Source organism: Cupressus sempervirens, chromosome 8 (assembly GCF_028749045.1).
Source record: "Cupressus sempervirens isolate cs-2001-9-10 chromosome 8, ASM2874904v1, whole genome shotgun sequence".
NCBI lineage: Eukaryota > Viridiplantae > Streptophyta > Pinopsida > Cupressales > Cupressaceae > Cupressus > Cupressus sempervirens.
The window spans coordinates 5,025,952-5,044,519 of NC_143125.1; the positions used below are offsets into that span (position 1 = coordinate 5,025,952).

The window sequence follows — 18,568 nt, forward strand, 5'->3', positions numbered from 1 at the left end:
TTTCTTATTTATTATTAGATCCTATTGGAGGAAGCGAATATTATAGTTCACCCTTCCCAAAATTGCTTATCCTCGAGCAATCCAAACTCTAAATGTAGCTCTGATATTCAATCTGATGATCCTAAAACATAAATTTTATCTTGAATTTAGAACAACAATATAAATTTACCAATTTTGAAAAATCATAATATTTCATTTAAAATACCGAGAATAAAAAGGCAAACTTATTTTGATATATTGTTGTATTCCTATGCTCCTTGTTATGTGTTGCCTTGTCCAAGATGCGTCTTGGAATGTAATCTTATTAATGTTCTTTTAGTATGCATTTGTAATCCTTAGGGGAGACTTTATGTCATCCCAATTCTCTAGGGATACCCCTTTAGAATTATCTCTCATTATTTAATCCTAGGGAAAGACTTTATCTCGTCCTAGGCCTCTATGAGTATCCCTTTAGGATGTACTCATCTCTTTAATTAGGGGAGACTATCTCGTCCCAAGTCACTTGGCATATCCCTTTAGAGTATCCCTCTCTATTTAATCCATAGGAGAGACTTTATTTCGTCCTATGGTCTCTTTGGATATCCCTTTAGGATTACCCATCTCTATACTCCTTGGGAGAGACTTTGTCTCACCGTAAGGCCTCTACGGATATCCCTTTAGGACTATCCATCTCTATAATCCTTGGGAGACACTTTATCTTGCCCTAGGCCTCTAGAAGTGTATGGTCTCTATAGTTCCATACAAGGTGATTCTTTGAAAATATTTTGAATTTAACTGAATATTTGGCATTAATTTGCCTATTTTATTACGAATTTTCTTTCTTCAATCAAATGTTCACTAATTAATTTGTTGTTCCTGAATAGTTTCCCTAACTACAAGTGAATAATTTTACAAACTGCTTATTCCATTTTATTTTCCCTGCTCTAGTATTGGTTACTAAGTTCATTCTCAAATTTGTTCATCAAGTGGAATTTCTTCAAAAGACCATCGCTTCTTTCCTTCATTTTGTGCTTGGATACTATTGAGATCTCCTAGATCATGTCTTCCTTCCTTATGCAACTCTTCTATTTCTCTCTCGGACGCTACTTCTATTTTATTGATTCGATTCCTTTTGCTACACTTATGTCCTAATGCTCATGGTTCTCTACACCTGAAACATAAGCCTTTCTTCATTATGTCCTCTTTTTGCTTGAGAGTGTCCTTGCATTGGCATCAATGGCCAACACTCCACTATCCTTTGCAAAAATAACATTCCTTCTCTCTATGATCTTTTCTTGAGTCATTGTTTCTATGTTTTGTCTTCGCTGAAAAATTCTTAATCCTTTCTTTTGAAGGATTTGATTCTACCATTTTTGCTTTTCTAATGGCTTCTTCCAAGTTTTGGGGTTCATGAGGTTTAACAGAGTACCTGGTGGAATCTTTTAATCCTTTTGTAAACATATGACTGAGTCTCTTTTGGGAAAGGTCTAGAACCATAACTAGTAATTCTTGGAATTTGCGAGCATATTCTTTCATTGTTCCAATTTGTCTGAGTTGAGTTAGTTCTTGGAAATACCATTCGGTGTCCTTATCATCAAATCTGTTCACAAGCTTTTGTGAGAATTCTTCATAAGATTTTACATATTTATGTCCCAATGAGATACGTCCATGGGTCCACCAATCACATGCTGCTCCCTCTAGATGCACTATAGCAAATTGCAAGGCATCTTTTTCTATCATGGGTGTTAATAATTGGTAGCTACAGTTGGATAAACTACAGTGCAAAAATATATATATTAATATATTAAATATATGAGATATTTATTATATTAATTACATTCTAATGAATAGACGTGTCCCGTAAAGAAACATGTCTAACCATACTTCATCCTATATTAGAGAGATGGCTGCCATTTGGAAAGCACATACCAAAAAATACATGGCAATGCTATTACATTTGCAGCAGATCCAGAAAACTCGACATGATATCAAAGACAACTACAAATGTAACTTAAATGAATCAAAGATAGACTCTATTGATGCTATATTTTCCATTGCTCTGAGTTGAAACTTCATATTTGTGTGTTCAAGTTGACACAAATCTTTGTCCAGCTATGTCCAATATTATTATGATGTTCACAAGCAGTTCCATGACATTGTGAAATCCATCAATTAATGTTTGGGAGGTACAAGGACGACTCTACGAAACGAAAGCATCACGGAAGCCATTAGAAAGAAGCAAATGCATTGTTGTATAGGCATTTCAATCTACTACAACAAATTGCGAAGGAGAATATAAAATAAAACAGGGATAAACAAAGCGGAAAGGATGACAATAGTTACACACATTCCCTAGCTTGAAGTAATTGAAACTACAGCGGAGGTCGTAGACTTGGCTATCAAAGCTTTTCAACACAAAGACAAGTCATCCCATCAACTTCGATATGAACTGGATAAACAATTGTTCGAAAATCAGAGTTTAGGCAGAATTGGAGAATGTTTGCAAAACAATAAAAAGAAAAAAATCCAACTCTTGCTTAATGGTTGACTAAATAAATATTAGGCTATCCCACTTTATGTGGAATTTGCGACACCCGACAAGAGTATTGTCCTTCAGATCCTGCTTTTGTAGGAAAAAATGAAAGTTGTGCTTCAACGTTGCAAACCATAAGAAGCAGCGATTTGAGAAAATTCAATATGATATCAAAACTATGTAATACGGAAGCCAGCGATGGAGAAGACTTGAGCATGTGCTTGATGACAAGCCTGGAAAAGTCTTTTAATGACATCGTAAATTTGGCCGTGAGAAACATTGGGATAACTCTTATTGGATCGACACGATGATTGGATTCCAAGCATCTGTGGTCAAAATTGTGCTCCGCCCTGAGCAGCAACATCTAGGATTTTCGGCATGTGCTTGGTCTACAATGGAATTAGGTTTTCTAATCTTGCTATGTTTGAGAGAAGGCTTCCATCATTGTTCTATAACCTATAAAATCTTTGTGTCAGTTCTTTGGCATTTGATGAAAATTGAGAGTAGAGTCATGAGTGGCTGAGACGTTGAGGATCTCATTTGGTAGATAACAATCACTCTAATGAGCCGCTTTATCAACAATTTGAATTGTGTAGTCAACATCCTTAAACTTTAGTATTTTGCAGTGTATCTAGTTAAGTACTCTTTGGTGTATAAGTCATAAACATTGTGTCTCACCAGCCAAAGTTGTGCAAGCAACTTGGGAAAAGTAGTGCCATGTCTACGATAGAAGTCCAAGGGACCCCACTTTGGGTTAGGTAACATAATCATCGCTAACATGAAGGGGAAGGATAGGCATTCAAATCGATGGCATATTGGCTTACAAAAAGGTAAGGAAAGTCAAGCACTTTACTAGGGGGATGTGAAGGATAGTATTTCCCTTATAAAATGCACCACATGGAGGTAGCAACATTTTTGAAGGAAACAATGTGGAAATATTGCAAGTAACAAAGGACTTGCCAAGTTATATACGGGGCTCATTAAACTGTAAGTATGTCCTTTGTACAAGGGGGACCCACCACAAGTATAGAGCAATAATAAAGATGAATAAAAGATGAAGGATGAAAATTGATTCATGCGTTATGTTTCCTACATGGGCTCACCTTATGAAAGGAAATATTTGAAACACAAGGACGAAAGCATTTGGAATTCAGATTCAGAGGCAGATTCAGAGGGAGTTTGGCATCTTCCAGAGGTCTAAATGTCAATGAACTCGAGCTTCAAAGGGAGCAAATGGGTTCAGTCTACTTGTGGTAATCCCGATCATAGTGATTGAGAGGGAGTTTCACTATTGGAGGTGAAACACTTATGAGGTGATTTAATTGATTATTATACTAATGATATCATTTAATGCCTTATGAGCCCTCTGTATATCATGAGGAAGTGACGATTCTAAATGATTATCACTTGTATTTGTTAGTGTTATTAGAAGATGGCAATCTTACAATAACTTAATCTTCTATCATGATAGACATCGTGTGATGGCTGGAACAAATCAGGATAGATGATTTCTAGCATGGTGGATTCAATTCCTTAAACAGACCATGACCTTCTACATTTTGATGGACATTGTATGATGGCTGAAACTAATCACATTAGATTATGAATGTTCCTATGGTAAGTACACATTACCTTCAAGCAATTTTGAGTTATGGTGAATATCATGAGACTTGATATTCTTGATCAGACCATATCTCTGATATCATATTGAAATGATATCTAAAACTAGGTATCACGTGTTAGGTGATTCCTCATATCACAGTGTTAGGTGATATGTAAAAATAGGTATTATATGTTAGATGATACTTCATATCATGTTTTACATGATCACAAGATATGTAATAGGATTATACAATTTATCTTTCCCATCTAAGAGGGAGTGTTGACATTTGTAGCATCGATCAAATGTCATATGAATTGACATTCTAGAAACCATTATTTATGTTGAGGTAATATGTTATTCATATTGTGTATTAATCTTGTTTATCCTCTCTAAGCTAAGATGGAGTGTTAATAATTGGTAGCTTTAGTTGGATAAACTATAGTGCAAATATATATATATAGTGCAAAAATATATATATATATATATATATATATATATATATATATATATATTTGCACTGTAGTTTATATATATATATATATATATATATATATATATATATATATATATTACATATATGAGATATTTATTATATTAATTACATTCTAATAAATAGACATGTCTCGTGAAGAGACGTGTCTATCCATACTTCATCCTATATTAGAGATATGGCCGCAATTTAAAAAGAAAATACCAAAAAAGTACATGGCAGTGCTATTACAATTGCAGCAGACCCGAAAAACTCAACAATGGGATTTAGGATAAAAAATGTGTTTAATTTTTCTAACCATTGGCGTGGTGTAATCTTCTCTGACCCATCAAAATGTGGAATCTTTATTTTGTTAATTTTATGTTTGAGTTCTTCATTTACAGTCCTTCTCTAAAAGATACCACTACTCTAATGTTAGGTGCTAGAGTTGCATATGTCATTGCAATATCTTCAGTCCTAGTCATTGGTTGTTCTATTCCCTCTCCTCCTCTTGGTAGCTCTACTCTACGTAAGAATCATGGTTGTGGTATTCCAGTTGCAGAAAACACATTATTATTTTCTGAGTTAGTGGAGCTAGGCTCTCTTTCCAAGTTGGGTTGACACCTCAAATTGTTGATAGAATTTCTCATATCTTGCAATGCTTGGAGAAGTTCTTCATTTGATTTTTCCATTTGATTCAATATAGTTGGTTGGTCTGGTTGTTTTGCTCCATATACGATCTCACCTCATTTGCTAAGTCATTCATTGTGGTTTTATTTGTCCTCCTCTCGTAAGTTTCCATAAGCCTTCACTCACAGGATGGCAAGATTATGCTCTAATACCACTGTAATGTCCCCGTACTTTCATCTCTTGAAGTTTAGAACTATCTATTATATCTTCAACTATAAGAGACTTCTTTTGATATGCAATGGAGTCCAATATACAAGATAATGAGGGATGTCTATATTAACCTTTTACACAAAATGGAACAAGTATATTTATATCAATATATATATCACCAACTATATTCTTTTGATATGAGTGAGATGTTAGGACTTGTCTATGATCTAAGAAGACTTCTTGGTCTGCTATGATTATGAGTTTGAAATCTTTGCTTATATTAATACTTATGTGTGTTGGCTCTTACAATATTTGAATTATGTGTCCAAGTCTTAAAACACTTATTAGTGTGCTTGCCCTTAGTTCAGGTTAGGAGATGACAAGATTACACCTAATGTAGTTTCAATACCTCTAAGATTAGACCCTTGCAATTTGTATGGTCTTCTGCCTTATGTGATTATTCATTGGATATCCAAGATGGCCTTCAAACCTCTATCTATCGAATTACTTTTTCTGCTAAGTTTATATGATTACTTTTATTATTTTGGCTTCAATTTCATCACTTATCTCCACTCCTATTCTTCTGTTAGGACTTTAGTGTGGCATTGCTAATTTAACAATAGATTGTTTGTGCTTTTATCCCGTCCTATCCCAATGATTTACTTGTTGCGTCCTAGTTTGCTAGTGTTTGAAGGTTCCTATCTTTAATACAAATGAGTGCTTCCCCTGTCTAATATCCACTTGCTACTTGCTACGAGACAAGGCCCACAATGAATGATATTTGTTCTTGGTTTGTGTTGATAGATGTTTGACTCCTATATTGGCTTGTGATATCCTCCCTTGCCCTCTATTCGTGTCTATTCCATTGTATTTGTTCTATCCAATTCTTTCCAAGGTGCTAGTATTTGGTCTTCCTTGCCTATCTGCGATATTCTAACGGTGATTGCCAAGGACATATTTATATGAGGGCATAAAGTTGTCATTCCTCCTGAGGTCAAACATTTGAGAAGGTACCCCTTCGTTTATATGTGAGATTGTGTCCTAAGTGGGATTGTATTATGCGAACCATACATTTGTAGTATTATATGTTAATATGTAATACCATATAAATGTTGATATAAATTTAATATGTTCATTTATATGTTTAGTAATTATATTGATGCATACCTCTATTTAACAATTTATTATTATATTGTTTATTGTCATTTATTATTATTATTATTATTATTATTACATATTCAATATTAATGTTTAGTTGTATATATACAACTAATGTATTACTATTGTGTATTCAATAGTAATGTTTAATTGTATATAATATATTATTATTATTATTGGCTATTTCACTATGACTTATTTAGTAATAAATGACATTTTATTTATTCTATTATTTTATTTCTTATTTATTATTATTTCCTATTGGAGGAAGCGGATATTACACTGAATCACTACCACCAACTCCAACCTCTGATAAATTGTCTTGGGTTTGTCGATACTGCAAGTGGTCTAACTTGCAACTGTCAATCCCATCTACAAAAGATGGTGCCAACCCATCCCATAAAGGATCATATGAAACTGGAGCCAACCCACACCAACATGAAACCAAATCCTCTATCTATGGGTCAAATGAGAAGTGATCAACACTCCTCAGATTGTAATGCTGATAAAAATTCCCAATCTCTGTCAAGGTCTCATCAATATTAAACTAGGAATTAAGAGATGACTCTAATCTCTAATTTTAAACCACTGGGTGGGCAAGACAATCGAACCTCAAAATCCCTATTGGGAAGCATTGTGGCCAAGATCTCTACAATCTTCCCCACCAATTGAAAGTACCTTCAGATATTCTGTAAGAATCTTCCTGCAAATCCGAAATCTCAAGAAAATACTCCATGAATGACTTAGTGCAGTAGAAATTATATGTGGAAGCATCAACATGCTCTCTCGCGACCCACAGCTGATCCATCTGAAAATGTGACCCATTATTCAATAAAGCATTTATTCTTTCTTTCTTCCTTTAAGCAACTTCATTAATTCAACTTCAATTTTTAAACCTTACAAAGTCACTTTATAAAATAATTAATTAAGTGAAGTCCCCAAAGCTTGGGCAACTTAATTTGGTTAAATATGGACATCTATCAAAGCTAAGGAAAATAATAAAGTAGCCAAAACCCGCCATCAATATTCTACATAGGAGATCAATTTGTGTGCAAGTTGCTATTTTCTCAAGATGACAAGCTTCTCCAAGAATCATAGCTTTTTGCCAAGATGTTGCATTTGTGCATGCATCATACATTGTGCTCCTCTTGGCTCTTGGAAGAATCTACCAATGGAACAATTTCCCAACAATGTTGCGGTTGTCCGAGAAACTACAAAGTTTTCAAAGATGTTTGAATCAATAAAAAAGGATATTACAAGTCCTCCCTGAAATTGGTTCTCTTCAAGAAAGGCTTGATCAACTCACCAACAATTTCAACAAATTGAACCATTTGTAAACATCAAATTTTCAAACAAAGCTCATTAGCCTTTTACTAAAACCCCATTCCAAATCTTGAACTAAACTACTACAAGCATTTTCAAGAATTGCAAACTTTCCAATTTTTGTTTGCCAAAATACAAATCCTAATTGAAATATCCATAAACTTTGGATCCTTCTACTATTACATGACAAATAACTACACATGGGAGTTTATAAAGACACTTACCTACAATGTTCTTATGCAGTTTTTTAGATTTGCTTCAACTTCCCTAGAGGCAAATTGTTCTAATCATATGGGCTATAAGGGGAGAAAAGGTCTACATATCACACACTGTTGCACAAATACAAGCCTGCCAGCTTGGAAACAAAAATATGAGTAAATATTTCAAATTTTCCTGCTCGACCTTTTCAATATGAGCTTCATTCCTTCCAAGAAAGGACACAAATCAGCTTGTATACAAGCTGAAAGAAAACTACGACAGTCGTGAGTCCCCCAGATCTCTACCCAATTCTCAGAGCTATGTCGGCTTAAGTATTCAATCTCTTCAACTAAAACGATTGACCAGTAATCATAAAATATTTTGTGGCCCCAAGATGATCATTCTCATAGCTCTTAAAGTCTATAAATAGCAACATATAATCTGATTCTACCAAAGCCAGTTGAAATTCGAACAGCATATGCATAATTAAAACCTTCTTACAAGAAAAAGAAATATAAGCATTGTAATGACTGAAAACACTTCTGACAATCACTAACTGAAAAATGGTCTATCCCTTGACTGAAATTACTCATCAATCCCTTTTTCATGCAAATGAAATAAATGTTGTGGCTTATTTGAATAATGACAGCAATGATATGTCTGAAATTTTCATTTATTATCCCCCATGGTTCATTCATTTGATCACCAAAAAGGCATCATCCAATCCCCGCTAATCTCCAACATACTTTGTTGGTGATCTTTTGCAAGGATAGCTCCACCATGCTTATAACATGTGACTTTCATATTCATGCAAATGTCATCTAAAGATCTCCTAGTAGTGCTTGAGGCTTCTTCAACAGAGCCAAACTTTGACAAATGATGACTCCTGTCACTTTGTGGTTATCCTTAACACACAAAGTCTGTGACCGTATCATTTTGATCCAAAGTACAAAACCTACCATCATGAGAAACCTGTTCCTCTAGGCCCATGAGATTGCACTCTTGATATTTTTCCCAAATGCTATCAATATGATAATTCTCCATGATACTAGGAACACTGAAATCACTGTGCAGTCTTCCATCCTCCTTGAGTCCTTCATGTTCCCAAAAGCAACTTGACTCTGAATTTGTGCTCGTTTAGAACTCAAACAATTCCTTCAATTATTCGCTGGAACTCCACACTTGTTTCAGCCTCTTGCTCCTTGAGCATGACTACAACAAATGACTGAATTTCAGCTTTGTAGAGAGAAAAATGAACTCAACTTATGGCGTCAACTCTTTGCTTAAACAGTGGCAAGTATTCAGATTTTATTACTTCCAAAGTACTCTTGTGCCCTTGACATCTTGTAAATTGAACATAGTGATAGTTTGCTCAAGTTATTCTCTCCACATTTCACATTAAATCTTCATGAAACTTTTTCATTTGTCCATGTTTGTTAGGACGTGCACTCCACTCATATTTATCACCAATTATTCTGTCCTCCGAACTTCGACATGAAATCTACATTCATGCACGGATGATAAGCTATAGCTAGAATCAATGCAAGAATCAACATTCTCATCTTACCTTTCAGTGGGAAGATTCTCATAATCATTTTGATAGATTTATTGCATATCCTACTCCTTTTCTTAATTGACCTCATTGAATTGATCTAAGCTCTCAACATTATCTGTTAAATAAAAGTTTTCAGCAAGCTCTGACTCATCGATAGCAACTTCAAAATTTTCTAATGTTGTATCTTTATTATTTGTCACAAAAATCTGTCAACACATTGACACAAGTAGACTTGAGAAATGGCATCTATCACAAGTTCTACCTCATCATGTGCCCCCTCATCGCCATGGTTTTACTTCCTACTGACTTGGTTCAACTCCTTATAGTGTATGTCTACTCTTCATTGACCACCCTCTAACCACAACATACACATATTATGTGCTTCTTTGTAGTATGGAAATTAGTTTGACATTGGATATTAGGTGTAATTCTAGTGGGAATGCCTTGTATGACCCTTCCAGCAGAACTCCCCATTAAGCATTAATGAGAATGTTCTTGGCCCATTCATAATTATCAATGATGAAAGCAATGACTGATAGTCTAAGAGACCACAATCTCTGTCTACTACTCCTTATCTTGTGCTCTTTGGGGTTATTGCCCACACTAATTGATTATTTATATCGGTTTCTTGACCAACCATGTTGACGGTCTCCTACTATTTTGAATTTTATTTTTGGACCCTCCTCACTGTGGGGTTTATCTATATAGGATTCTCTTGAGTCCCATTGACTTACTTTTGACCATTTGCAGACATTAATATAATTTATTTCTTCCTTTCATGAAATAATTAATCAATTGGTGAGTCATATTTTGAGGCCTTCACTGCCTATGGGATATGACATTAATTGGGAAAGTTAAAACCTCTGCCTCTTGCTTTTGAACGAAATCTCTCTTTGCACATGCAGATACTTTGGATTAACTACATGTAGTACTGGCTGATTAAGAGAATTCGTTTGGAGGATTTAACAAGTTCAAACCTAGTGCAAAGTCATCAACTTTGATTTGTAGTGTACTAGTCGTAGATTACAAACTTGGCTATGAGCAGTCATCTAGCAGAGAGAAAGAAATGAAGGTTAACTATCAAATTCAAGCTTAATGAATCAAAATGGGCAACCAAGCTCAAGATATAAATGTGAAAAAAAAGGGGTTTTCTATCATATATTCAAAGGTATTGATGTTGAATTATTCTGAATGTCTCACCCTATTATACCAGGTCTCTATAACTTGGAGGTATCACTATTAGACAGTATAATGAATAGTCCAATGCATAATATTCTTCTTGATTAAAAGAAATGTCAATTAAATCATTGTCCAAATTGATTGACTCATAAAATAAATGAATGTGCGCAACCATTCGCTAGATTATTACAGTAACATTTCATTCAAAGGAAAGCAATATTGAAACAAAAAAAAACTTAACGGATTTCTTAAATGATACATAAGTTACATAGGAGTAGTAAATAGATATAGAATATTTTAAGTAACTATTTCAATAAAATGTATTCCACATTGCAAAAAACCTTGGTAATCATCAATCTTACCAACATGCACATCTGACAATCTTGGACAATGGTAAAGGAACATATGACATACCCAAATGAAATAGGACTGTCCTTATCGAATCTCCTTTATGTCCCAGAGACATGGAAATCAGATCTAACCGGAGCAAGTACAAGAGTGCAAAGTGAACCTCACACAGAAGAACTAAAAGTTTGCGTACTTGTCTTCCAATAATTGACTTCATCAGATATATCATGAAAAATACCACTGCAGAAAATAGGATCCATTAGTGTATATGCATATGCTATTGATTCTGAACAACTCCCTATACATATTCATTAGATCAAATATTTTTTTTTAAAAGGCTCTTTGAAAACTTACAAAGAATTCCTATCAAGTCACTAGAAAGAAAATTTAAACCTAAAAGCCGCTAGGATTCATAGATATGTATGGTAGTAAAGAGATGTCATACTGCAATGAGATAAATTATCAAACTAATGCACACAAAAAGGGGGAAAAAATTAAGGATATGACAAATGAGAAGCACACTTACATCAGTTAAAACACTAGAGATCATCAATAAGAAAACATAGAACACCAAAGAGGACGAAGGGCATTACCATATATCAGATATACTAAAGCACATTTAACTATCATTACAATAAATATTTGCACTAAGAAGATTGTTCTCATATTTAACTATTGCAATCACAATGATGCAAATAAACTGTAAAATAGACAGAGATGCAGGCTTTCCATTACACCGTTGGTACCCATATGAAACTCAACTTCCATAGTCCCTTTCGTCGGAATAGTTAGCATCCTCCATCTTGTGTTAATCCAATCAACTGTGGTCTACCCTGATCAGTATGCAAGGTGATTCTATCAGGACCTATGTACTTCAAGAAACAGCATTTGCAGGGTAAAGATGACCGCTCCAAACTTGATAAGGAATAAACAATGACAATGATCAAGAAGAGAAGTATGAAATCACTAAGGCATGAAACGTTCCAAAGCAATGGAGATGGACAATGGAATTCTTGGCTCAATATTCTCCATCAGTGTACATCCACGAAAGGTATTATGAATCCATGTGAAACATGAAAGTGCAAAGTTTAAGAGCTTTTTATGCACTATTTGCAGGGGAAGACCAAGTAAGATGTGTGCCCAGGACATACGAAATTTGTCTAAGTCTTCAGCGATTTCTCTTTGATTACTTTATTGTGTCTGTAAAGTTTTTTTATTAAAGACTGCATCGTTATAGTTTTACATCCTTAAAACCTATATTCCATAATTTTCTTAATTTGGCAGGCCTTGGATGACTTTGAGCACCAAGATTAAGTTAGGGTCAAAATCAACTTTAGCAAGTCTTAGCCAATTCAAATTCTTCTAATTATGTCAAAGATGGTGGTCTCCAAGAGGGCTGTCAGATCAATGGTACAGCACCTTAGTAGCTACCAGAAAGTCCTTGGTTCTACTCCTTGATCAGTTGTTGCTAGAGCTCTTCGAAGGTTTTTGATTCACTCCTTTGATTGCAATTAATCTATTTGTAGAATGTTTCAGGCAGCCCACTTATTTTCATAGTGGAAAATGACATAATGTAATGTCCCCTAGTGAGTTATCTATGAATAAATCTATTAAAATTCTAAATATACAGCTAAACAAGAAATAATTTATTTGTGAATTGAGGAATTCATCTTATTTCGATTATAATACTGAATTAGGAAGAATATTGAGATACAGAAGGGTGTTTATAAGCAAACATCAGCAGCCTTCCTCAAGGTTTCTATGGATCCAAGCCCAATCCCATCTTTAAAATGTCCTCAAGGCATCTTACAGGGATGTTGATCCTTACCCATATCAGAATAACCTTTTGGCTGGATTAAACAGGCTTGAGTGAATCTCAATGCATTCCTTCTAGTTCAATATTATAATGAGGGCACTTACCTTAATGAAATATAAATTTAATTTATTGACAGGAAGATCCATTTGCTTTTATAAGTGTGATTACATCAGATAAAGAAGTCAGTGTTTGATATCCTAGCGGTTTATATACTGTTTACCAGTTATCTTCTGTGAGAAACGGTTTAAGCCACTGTATTATAAATATACTCACACACACACAGAGTATTATAAATATATGTGCATGTGTGTGTGTGTGTGTATTTATAATATAGTGGCTTAAACTGTCTGTCACAGAAGAGAACATATATATATAAATATATATGCATTCAATCACTTCTGATTGAATGATAGTCTTTTATTTTTTTCCCCGGACTGTATCTCTTATAACTGCTAATGGTTGCCCGTGGATGTTCTTATATCATTACCCCCAATCTTCCGCTATTTATCCGCTATAGGTGCCATGTAGGCTGAACATGTATTTTTCTGTTTATTGGCTAATCTGTACTCGGACTTGTTGATATTTCCTTTCATACTTCTCGTATCTTTATTTATGCTGGTTGCTATCACCGTGAATATTATTATTTCTTTCTTTCAACACATGTTAATCTATTTTAATTACACATAACAGGGCCAGATGTGTACCCCGGTGCCTGTAACAGCCAGTGATTTAATGCTGACTCACTCTACTATTTATTTTTTAATTTATATTACTATCTGTTTATCTTCTTTCCAGATTATCTCAGATTGTAGTCTGAAATCTTTTATATTTCTTTTTTCCATGCCTCCAGTTGAGTGAAGTGAACTCACTCTTATACCTCAAAACCCAATGGCTGCAATCCCTTGAGTTTGATGGGTTGTGTCTTTCCCTGATCAATCCTTTGTGTTTGCTTTAACTTCATTAGCCATTGCCCTGATTTCTACATCACACCTTCATTCATAATTGCCGGCAACTATTATGGAGCCTTCATATGATTTGTATTTATCGATTAGATAGTCCACATAGGAGACGACATACTCGCGTTTAATATGAATCTACTATTTTAATCACATAACAAGGTGACTTGCAAAGAGATTGCATTCTTTAGCTATTCTCTTTTCTTGATTGTTCGCCATATAATTGTTAGATATTATATTAGACAATAATATAATAGTACTTATTATTCTTTATATATTATTAGATAATATGTGTGCGTGCGTGTGTAATTCATTCATGTGTTTATTGATTTGAATCATAGTAACAAGACTCGCCACAAGTCAAGCAAGTCATCCAAGTCGGCGAGTCGAGTTATCTTGGCCGGGTCAATATGACCCATAACCTTGACTCGGCGGGTCAATTGGGGTGACTCACCCAACTCGGTTGACTTGGCTAACTCAGCAAACTCGTCTGATTTTTAATTTTTTCTGTCAAACTTTTCTTAATACATCTAAAATTTACCTTTGTATTTATGTAATCGATGTATGTCATGTATCTGATCAAATTACATTATATTTCATGATGTTATTGTGTCTAAGCTTTATTCAATAATGGGTGCATGGAATATCCTTAAATCCTACAAAATCTCTAAATTTCAAGGATTTTATCACTTTGCAGAGTCACTCCCGAGTCTGAGTCGGGTCACAAATCGAGTTACCCTTGCCGAGTCAGGGCCGGGTCCGAGTCTCGTTACTTTGATTTAAATATTAATACATAATAATGATATTCATTTAATTACAATATGTATAATTCATTAATCTATTTACCCGTAATGATTAATTAAAAACATAATAAAAATCTTGTAAAAGGTAGGGGATATTACACATAAGTATCCTAAGAATCAAGGGAATCACTTGATTCAAAGCCAAACCATTGCAAGGTACGCATGTTCCAAATAAAAAAATATAGAGATAAAACAAGAAACAACAGACAATAAAACAATATATCCCTACATATTACCATAAATAGAGATATTTAATTCACTAGACTGCTTAATCTTGATTCAATTGATAGAGCATGTTTGATTTAAGATATTTCAATATTCTCTTACTCTATTGGACTCCATATTGTTAAATTTTTGTAGTGGTAGGAGATATAATGTACAACTACGATGGCTTCATCAACATTCGGATTGGGTAAAAGTTTAAAACTTATGCCTTTTCTCAGCGATGCGACTTAGACTGTGAAGAGTCTATAACACTGAATTGGGTTCTATCTAAGGAGTCACATCTATTGCTATTTTTGAAGACAATGAAGAATCTTCATCGGCAAAACTTGTAGACTTACCGCTGTTCTTGTACACCACGTTATCAGCATATGAAAGGTAACAGTTTTTAAAGACTTGAATCTCCAATGTCAGTAATAAAAGGGATTTTGGAACGTGTAATTGTTGGTTGCTTCTAAGAAACAACCATATTGTAACTATCATTACGTGGCCTATGCCATGGACTGTTACTATTCTAGGAGTGAAGAGTCTCCCTGCATGTGTAAAGTATCATCATTTCCTTGTACAGCATTTTGGAGATGAAGTCTCCTTCTTGCTCTTCGTATGAAATTTTGAGAATCGAAGGCATATTTCCCAAACTCGGACTCAGCTCGGACTTGACATCTTGCTCTTCATATGAAATTTTGAGTATCAAAGCCATAGTTCCCAAACTCGAACTAAACAAGGCCGACTCAACTCCTGACTTGGCTACAACATGGCAAAATGAAAAACTAAGTTGCCGGTTTGGATTCTGGTTTGTATGCAGGTTTGATATTCGGGTTCGACATTCACTTGATTTGGGTTGGGTTCGGTTCATTTTGGGTTCGTTAATATAAGAATTTTAATATATATAATATATGTATATATATATATATATATATATATATATATATATATATATATATATATATATAATACTATGCAGACTAACTGTATTTTGAACATAATTCACATTTTCTATTTATCTCTTTGCTTGATACCCTTGTTGGAAGGTATCATGGTATAAACAAATAAATTATAATAGTAATAAAGTATATATATAATATAATATTTTAATTGTACATTAGTAAATATTAATAAACTTAATATAATATCATAACAATAGAATACATTTCATAAATCGAGCAGATTGGGTCTCTCTTTTTCTTAAAACCAAGGCCCCATCGGAATGATGAGTCTGCAAAGTCACCGGGCCAAAATCCTTAGTCATGTGATCCTCACGTAATCTTGCAGACTGCTTCGCTTGGCCACACTTAAGTAGCCCCCACCCAACTCCATAGACGGAACTCTTGAGAGCACCACTTGGTTGTGATTTTGACACTTAGCTGGATTGTATTGGATTATGACGACTGAAACATTCTTGTTTCTATCTCCAAATAGGTTGACAAGATAACAAGAGATGCTTGTGATCATAAATAAAGCACGGCAGGGATAAGACATAATCATTTGAAAGTCAATAGCGTCGCAGGTCATTCGCTACGGGTTCAAAGTTTTTTGTCCTCGTCCACCAAAAAATTGCCACGAAGTCATGCAAGGTCCTTTCCAACGAATGATGCTCGAATCCAGCACATTGCAAGCGAATTTGCATCGAATTCAATTCGAATTTGAATATGGTGCGAACCGACTTCCAAATTTGGGGTTGGAGGGATGAATACGCTAACTTAGATGAAAAACTCTTTCAAATTTAGATTATGGGGATTTAATTTAGGATTAACTATTAATTTTGTAACTTGCAATCATGCTGATCTAATAACAAATCAGACTGATCTGATATTTCATAATAAATACTGATCTAAAGTCATTGCGTTATCCTCTTAAGGATATTGGCGCCAATCCTTGTATGTTAGTTTAAATCTAACTAAAACTCCTCTGATTTAGTTTGTGATTAAACTTGTTAATTACATGGAAAGTCGTCGACTTCTAGAGATTAGCCAACATAAACTTTGGAAGGGAGGAAGGGACATCTCCTTTCTAAGGACATGTCCCTTGATTTCTATATTTATTAAGGGTATGGTTGAAGTCTAAGAGCACACAAGAAAACAATAAAGTCTACTCCTTAGTCAATACTGCCCAAATACAACTTGCAGAAGAAAAAGACAATTCCCGATTTATATTTCTAAATTCATTCAAGACAGTACTTTGAAGTTATCTACAATAAGTTCAAAGGAGACATAGGAGGTATAATCTAACTTTGATTCAGTTAAAGAATTTGCAAAAACTTTACATGGTATCAGAGCTCTGGTAGCCAAACCTAGGCTCTGCAAATTAAGTAATTAGACCTTATATATATCTAGCATCATTCTCCTATCTTCGACGGCATACACAATCAGACCCGAGGATAGGTTTGATGGGAAACAACACTTTGACGCCTAGAAATTCAGAATCATGATGATTCTTGAAGAAAATGATGTAAAACAATGTGTTGAATCAACATCCAGACAACCTACAATTCAACCTCATAAATCCTTCTAGATTAAAGGAAATAGGAAAGCCATTCAGATCATATTACATGGAGTGAAAAATGATATCGTACCCATGCTTAAAAAACATCAAACATCATTTGTTATGATGAATGCACTACTAAATGCATATGAGATTAACAATGCAACTACAGTTCTTGCACTAAAAAGGCAACTAAACCACATTCAAATAAAGAAACGAGAATCGATGAATTCATACTTCCTAAGGGTTGCCAGCCTAAGAGATTGACTTTCAAGTATAGGAACCATCATTAGTGACACGGAAACAACATTGATGGCTATAGATGGATTACAAGATTCATGGGAAACTTTCGCACAAGGAGTAAGTGCTAGAGATAAACTTACTGACTTCAATAAACTTAAGGGATATTGTCTTCAAGAAGAATCCAGAAAACTAAAGAAAGGAGGGAAATTGAAAACAAAAGATGAAGAACTCCATGTTCTTAATACAAACTCCTATAAGGGCAAGAGGAAGCATTTCAAGAAGAAAAGGAGAAATCAAAAGAATGACAAACCTAAGAAAGATCTATCCAAAATAAAGTGTTTCAGATGTGAAAATTTTGGACACTACAGATCTAATTATCCTGAGAATTCTAAACAACAAGTGAACTATACAAATGTCACTACGGAAGAAGATAACTATGATCCTAAGAATTGTGTACTGTATTCATCACTATTAAATGAAGTCTCAAATAAAGTATGGGTAATTGATAATGGATCATCTAGACATATTACAGGATACAAAGAAGCACTAGACTCTATATCAGAAAAGGTTAATGGCAAAGTCACCATCAGTGATAATTTAGCACACTCCGTTAAAGGAATTGGAAATTGCACCTTGAAACTAAAATCAGGAAATTCTATTCTTCTCAAATGAGTAATTTTTGTACCAGGAATAAAAAGAAATCTAATCTCAGTTACAGCACTTCAAGATGATGGACATAATGTTGCATTCATGGATGATAAAGTAATAACCTGGGCAAAGAACTCCTCAATTAAGAAAGCGAAATTGATTGATCAAAGAAAAGGGTATTTGTATGAATTAAATTCAGAACCTAGTCGACCTA

General features: G+C 34.4%; 1 protein-coding gene across 3 annotated transcripts in view; it reads right to left on the reverse strand.

Moving 5' to 3' along the window:
• LOC149541281 (piezo-type mechanosensitive ion channel component) overlaps positions 1 to 18,568 on the reverse strand; it is a 288,359-nt gene that overhangs the window by 139,396 nt on the left and 130,395 nt on the right. For all 3 annotated transcript variants that reach the window (XM_089796579.1, XM_089796580.1, XM_089796581.1), the window contains one exon: positions 11,252 to 11,425. In XM_089796579.1, coding sequence (XP_089652705.1) covers positions 11,252 to 11,425 — 174 coding nt within the window. The remainder of the gene's footprint in view (positions 1 to 11,251; positions 11,426 to 18,568) is intronic.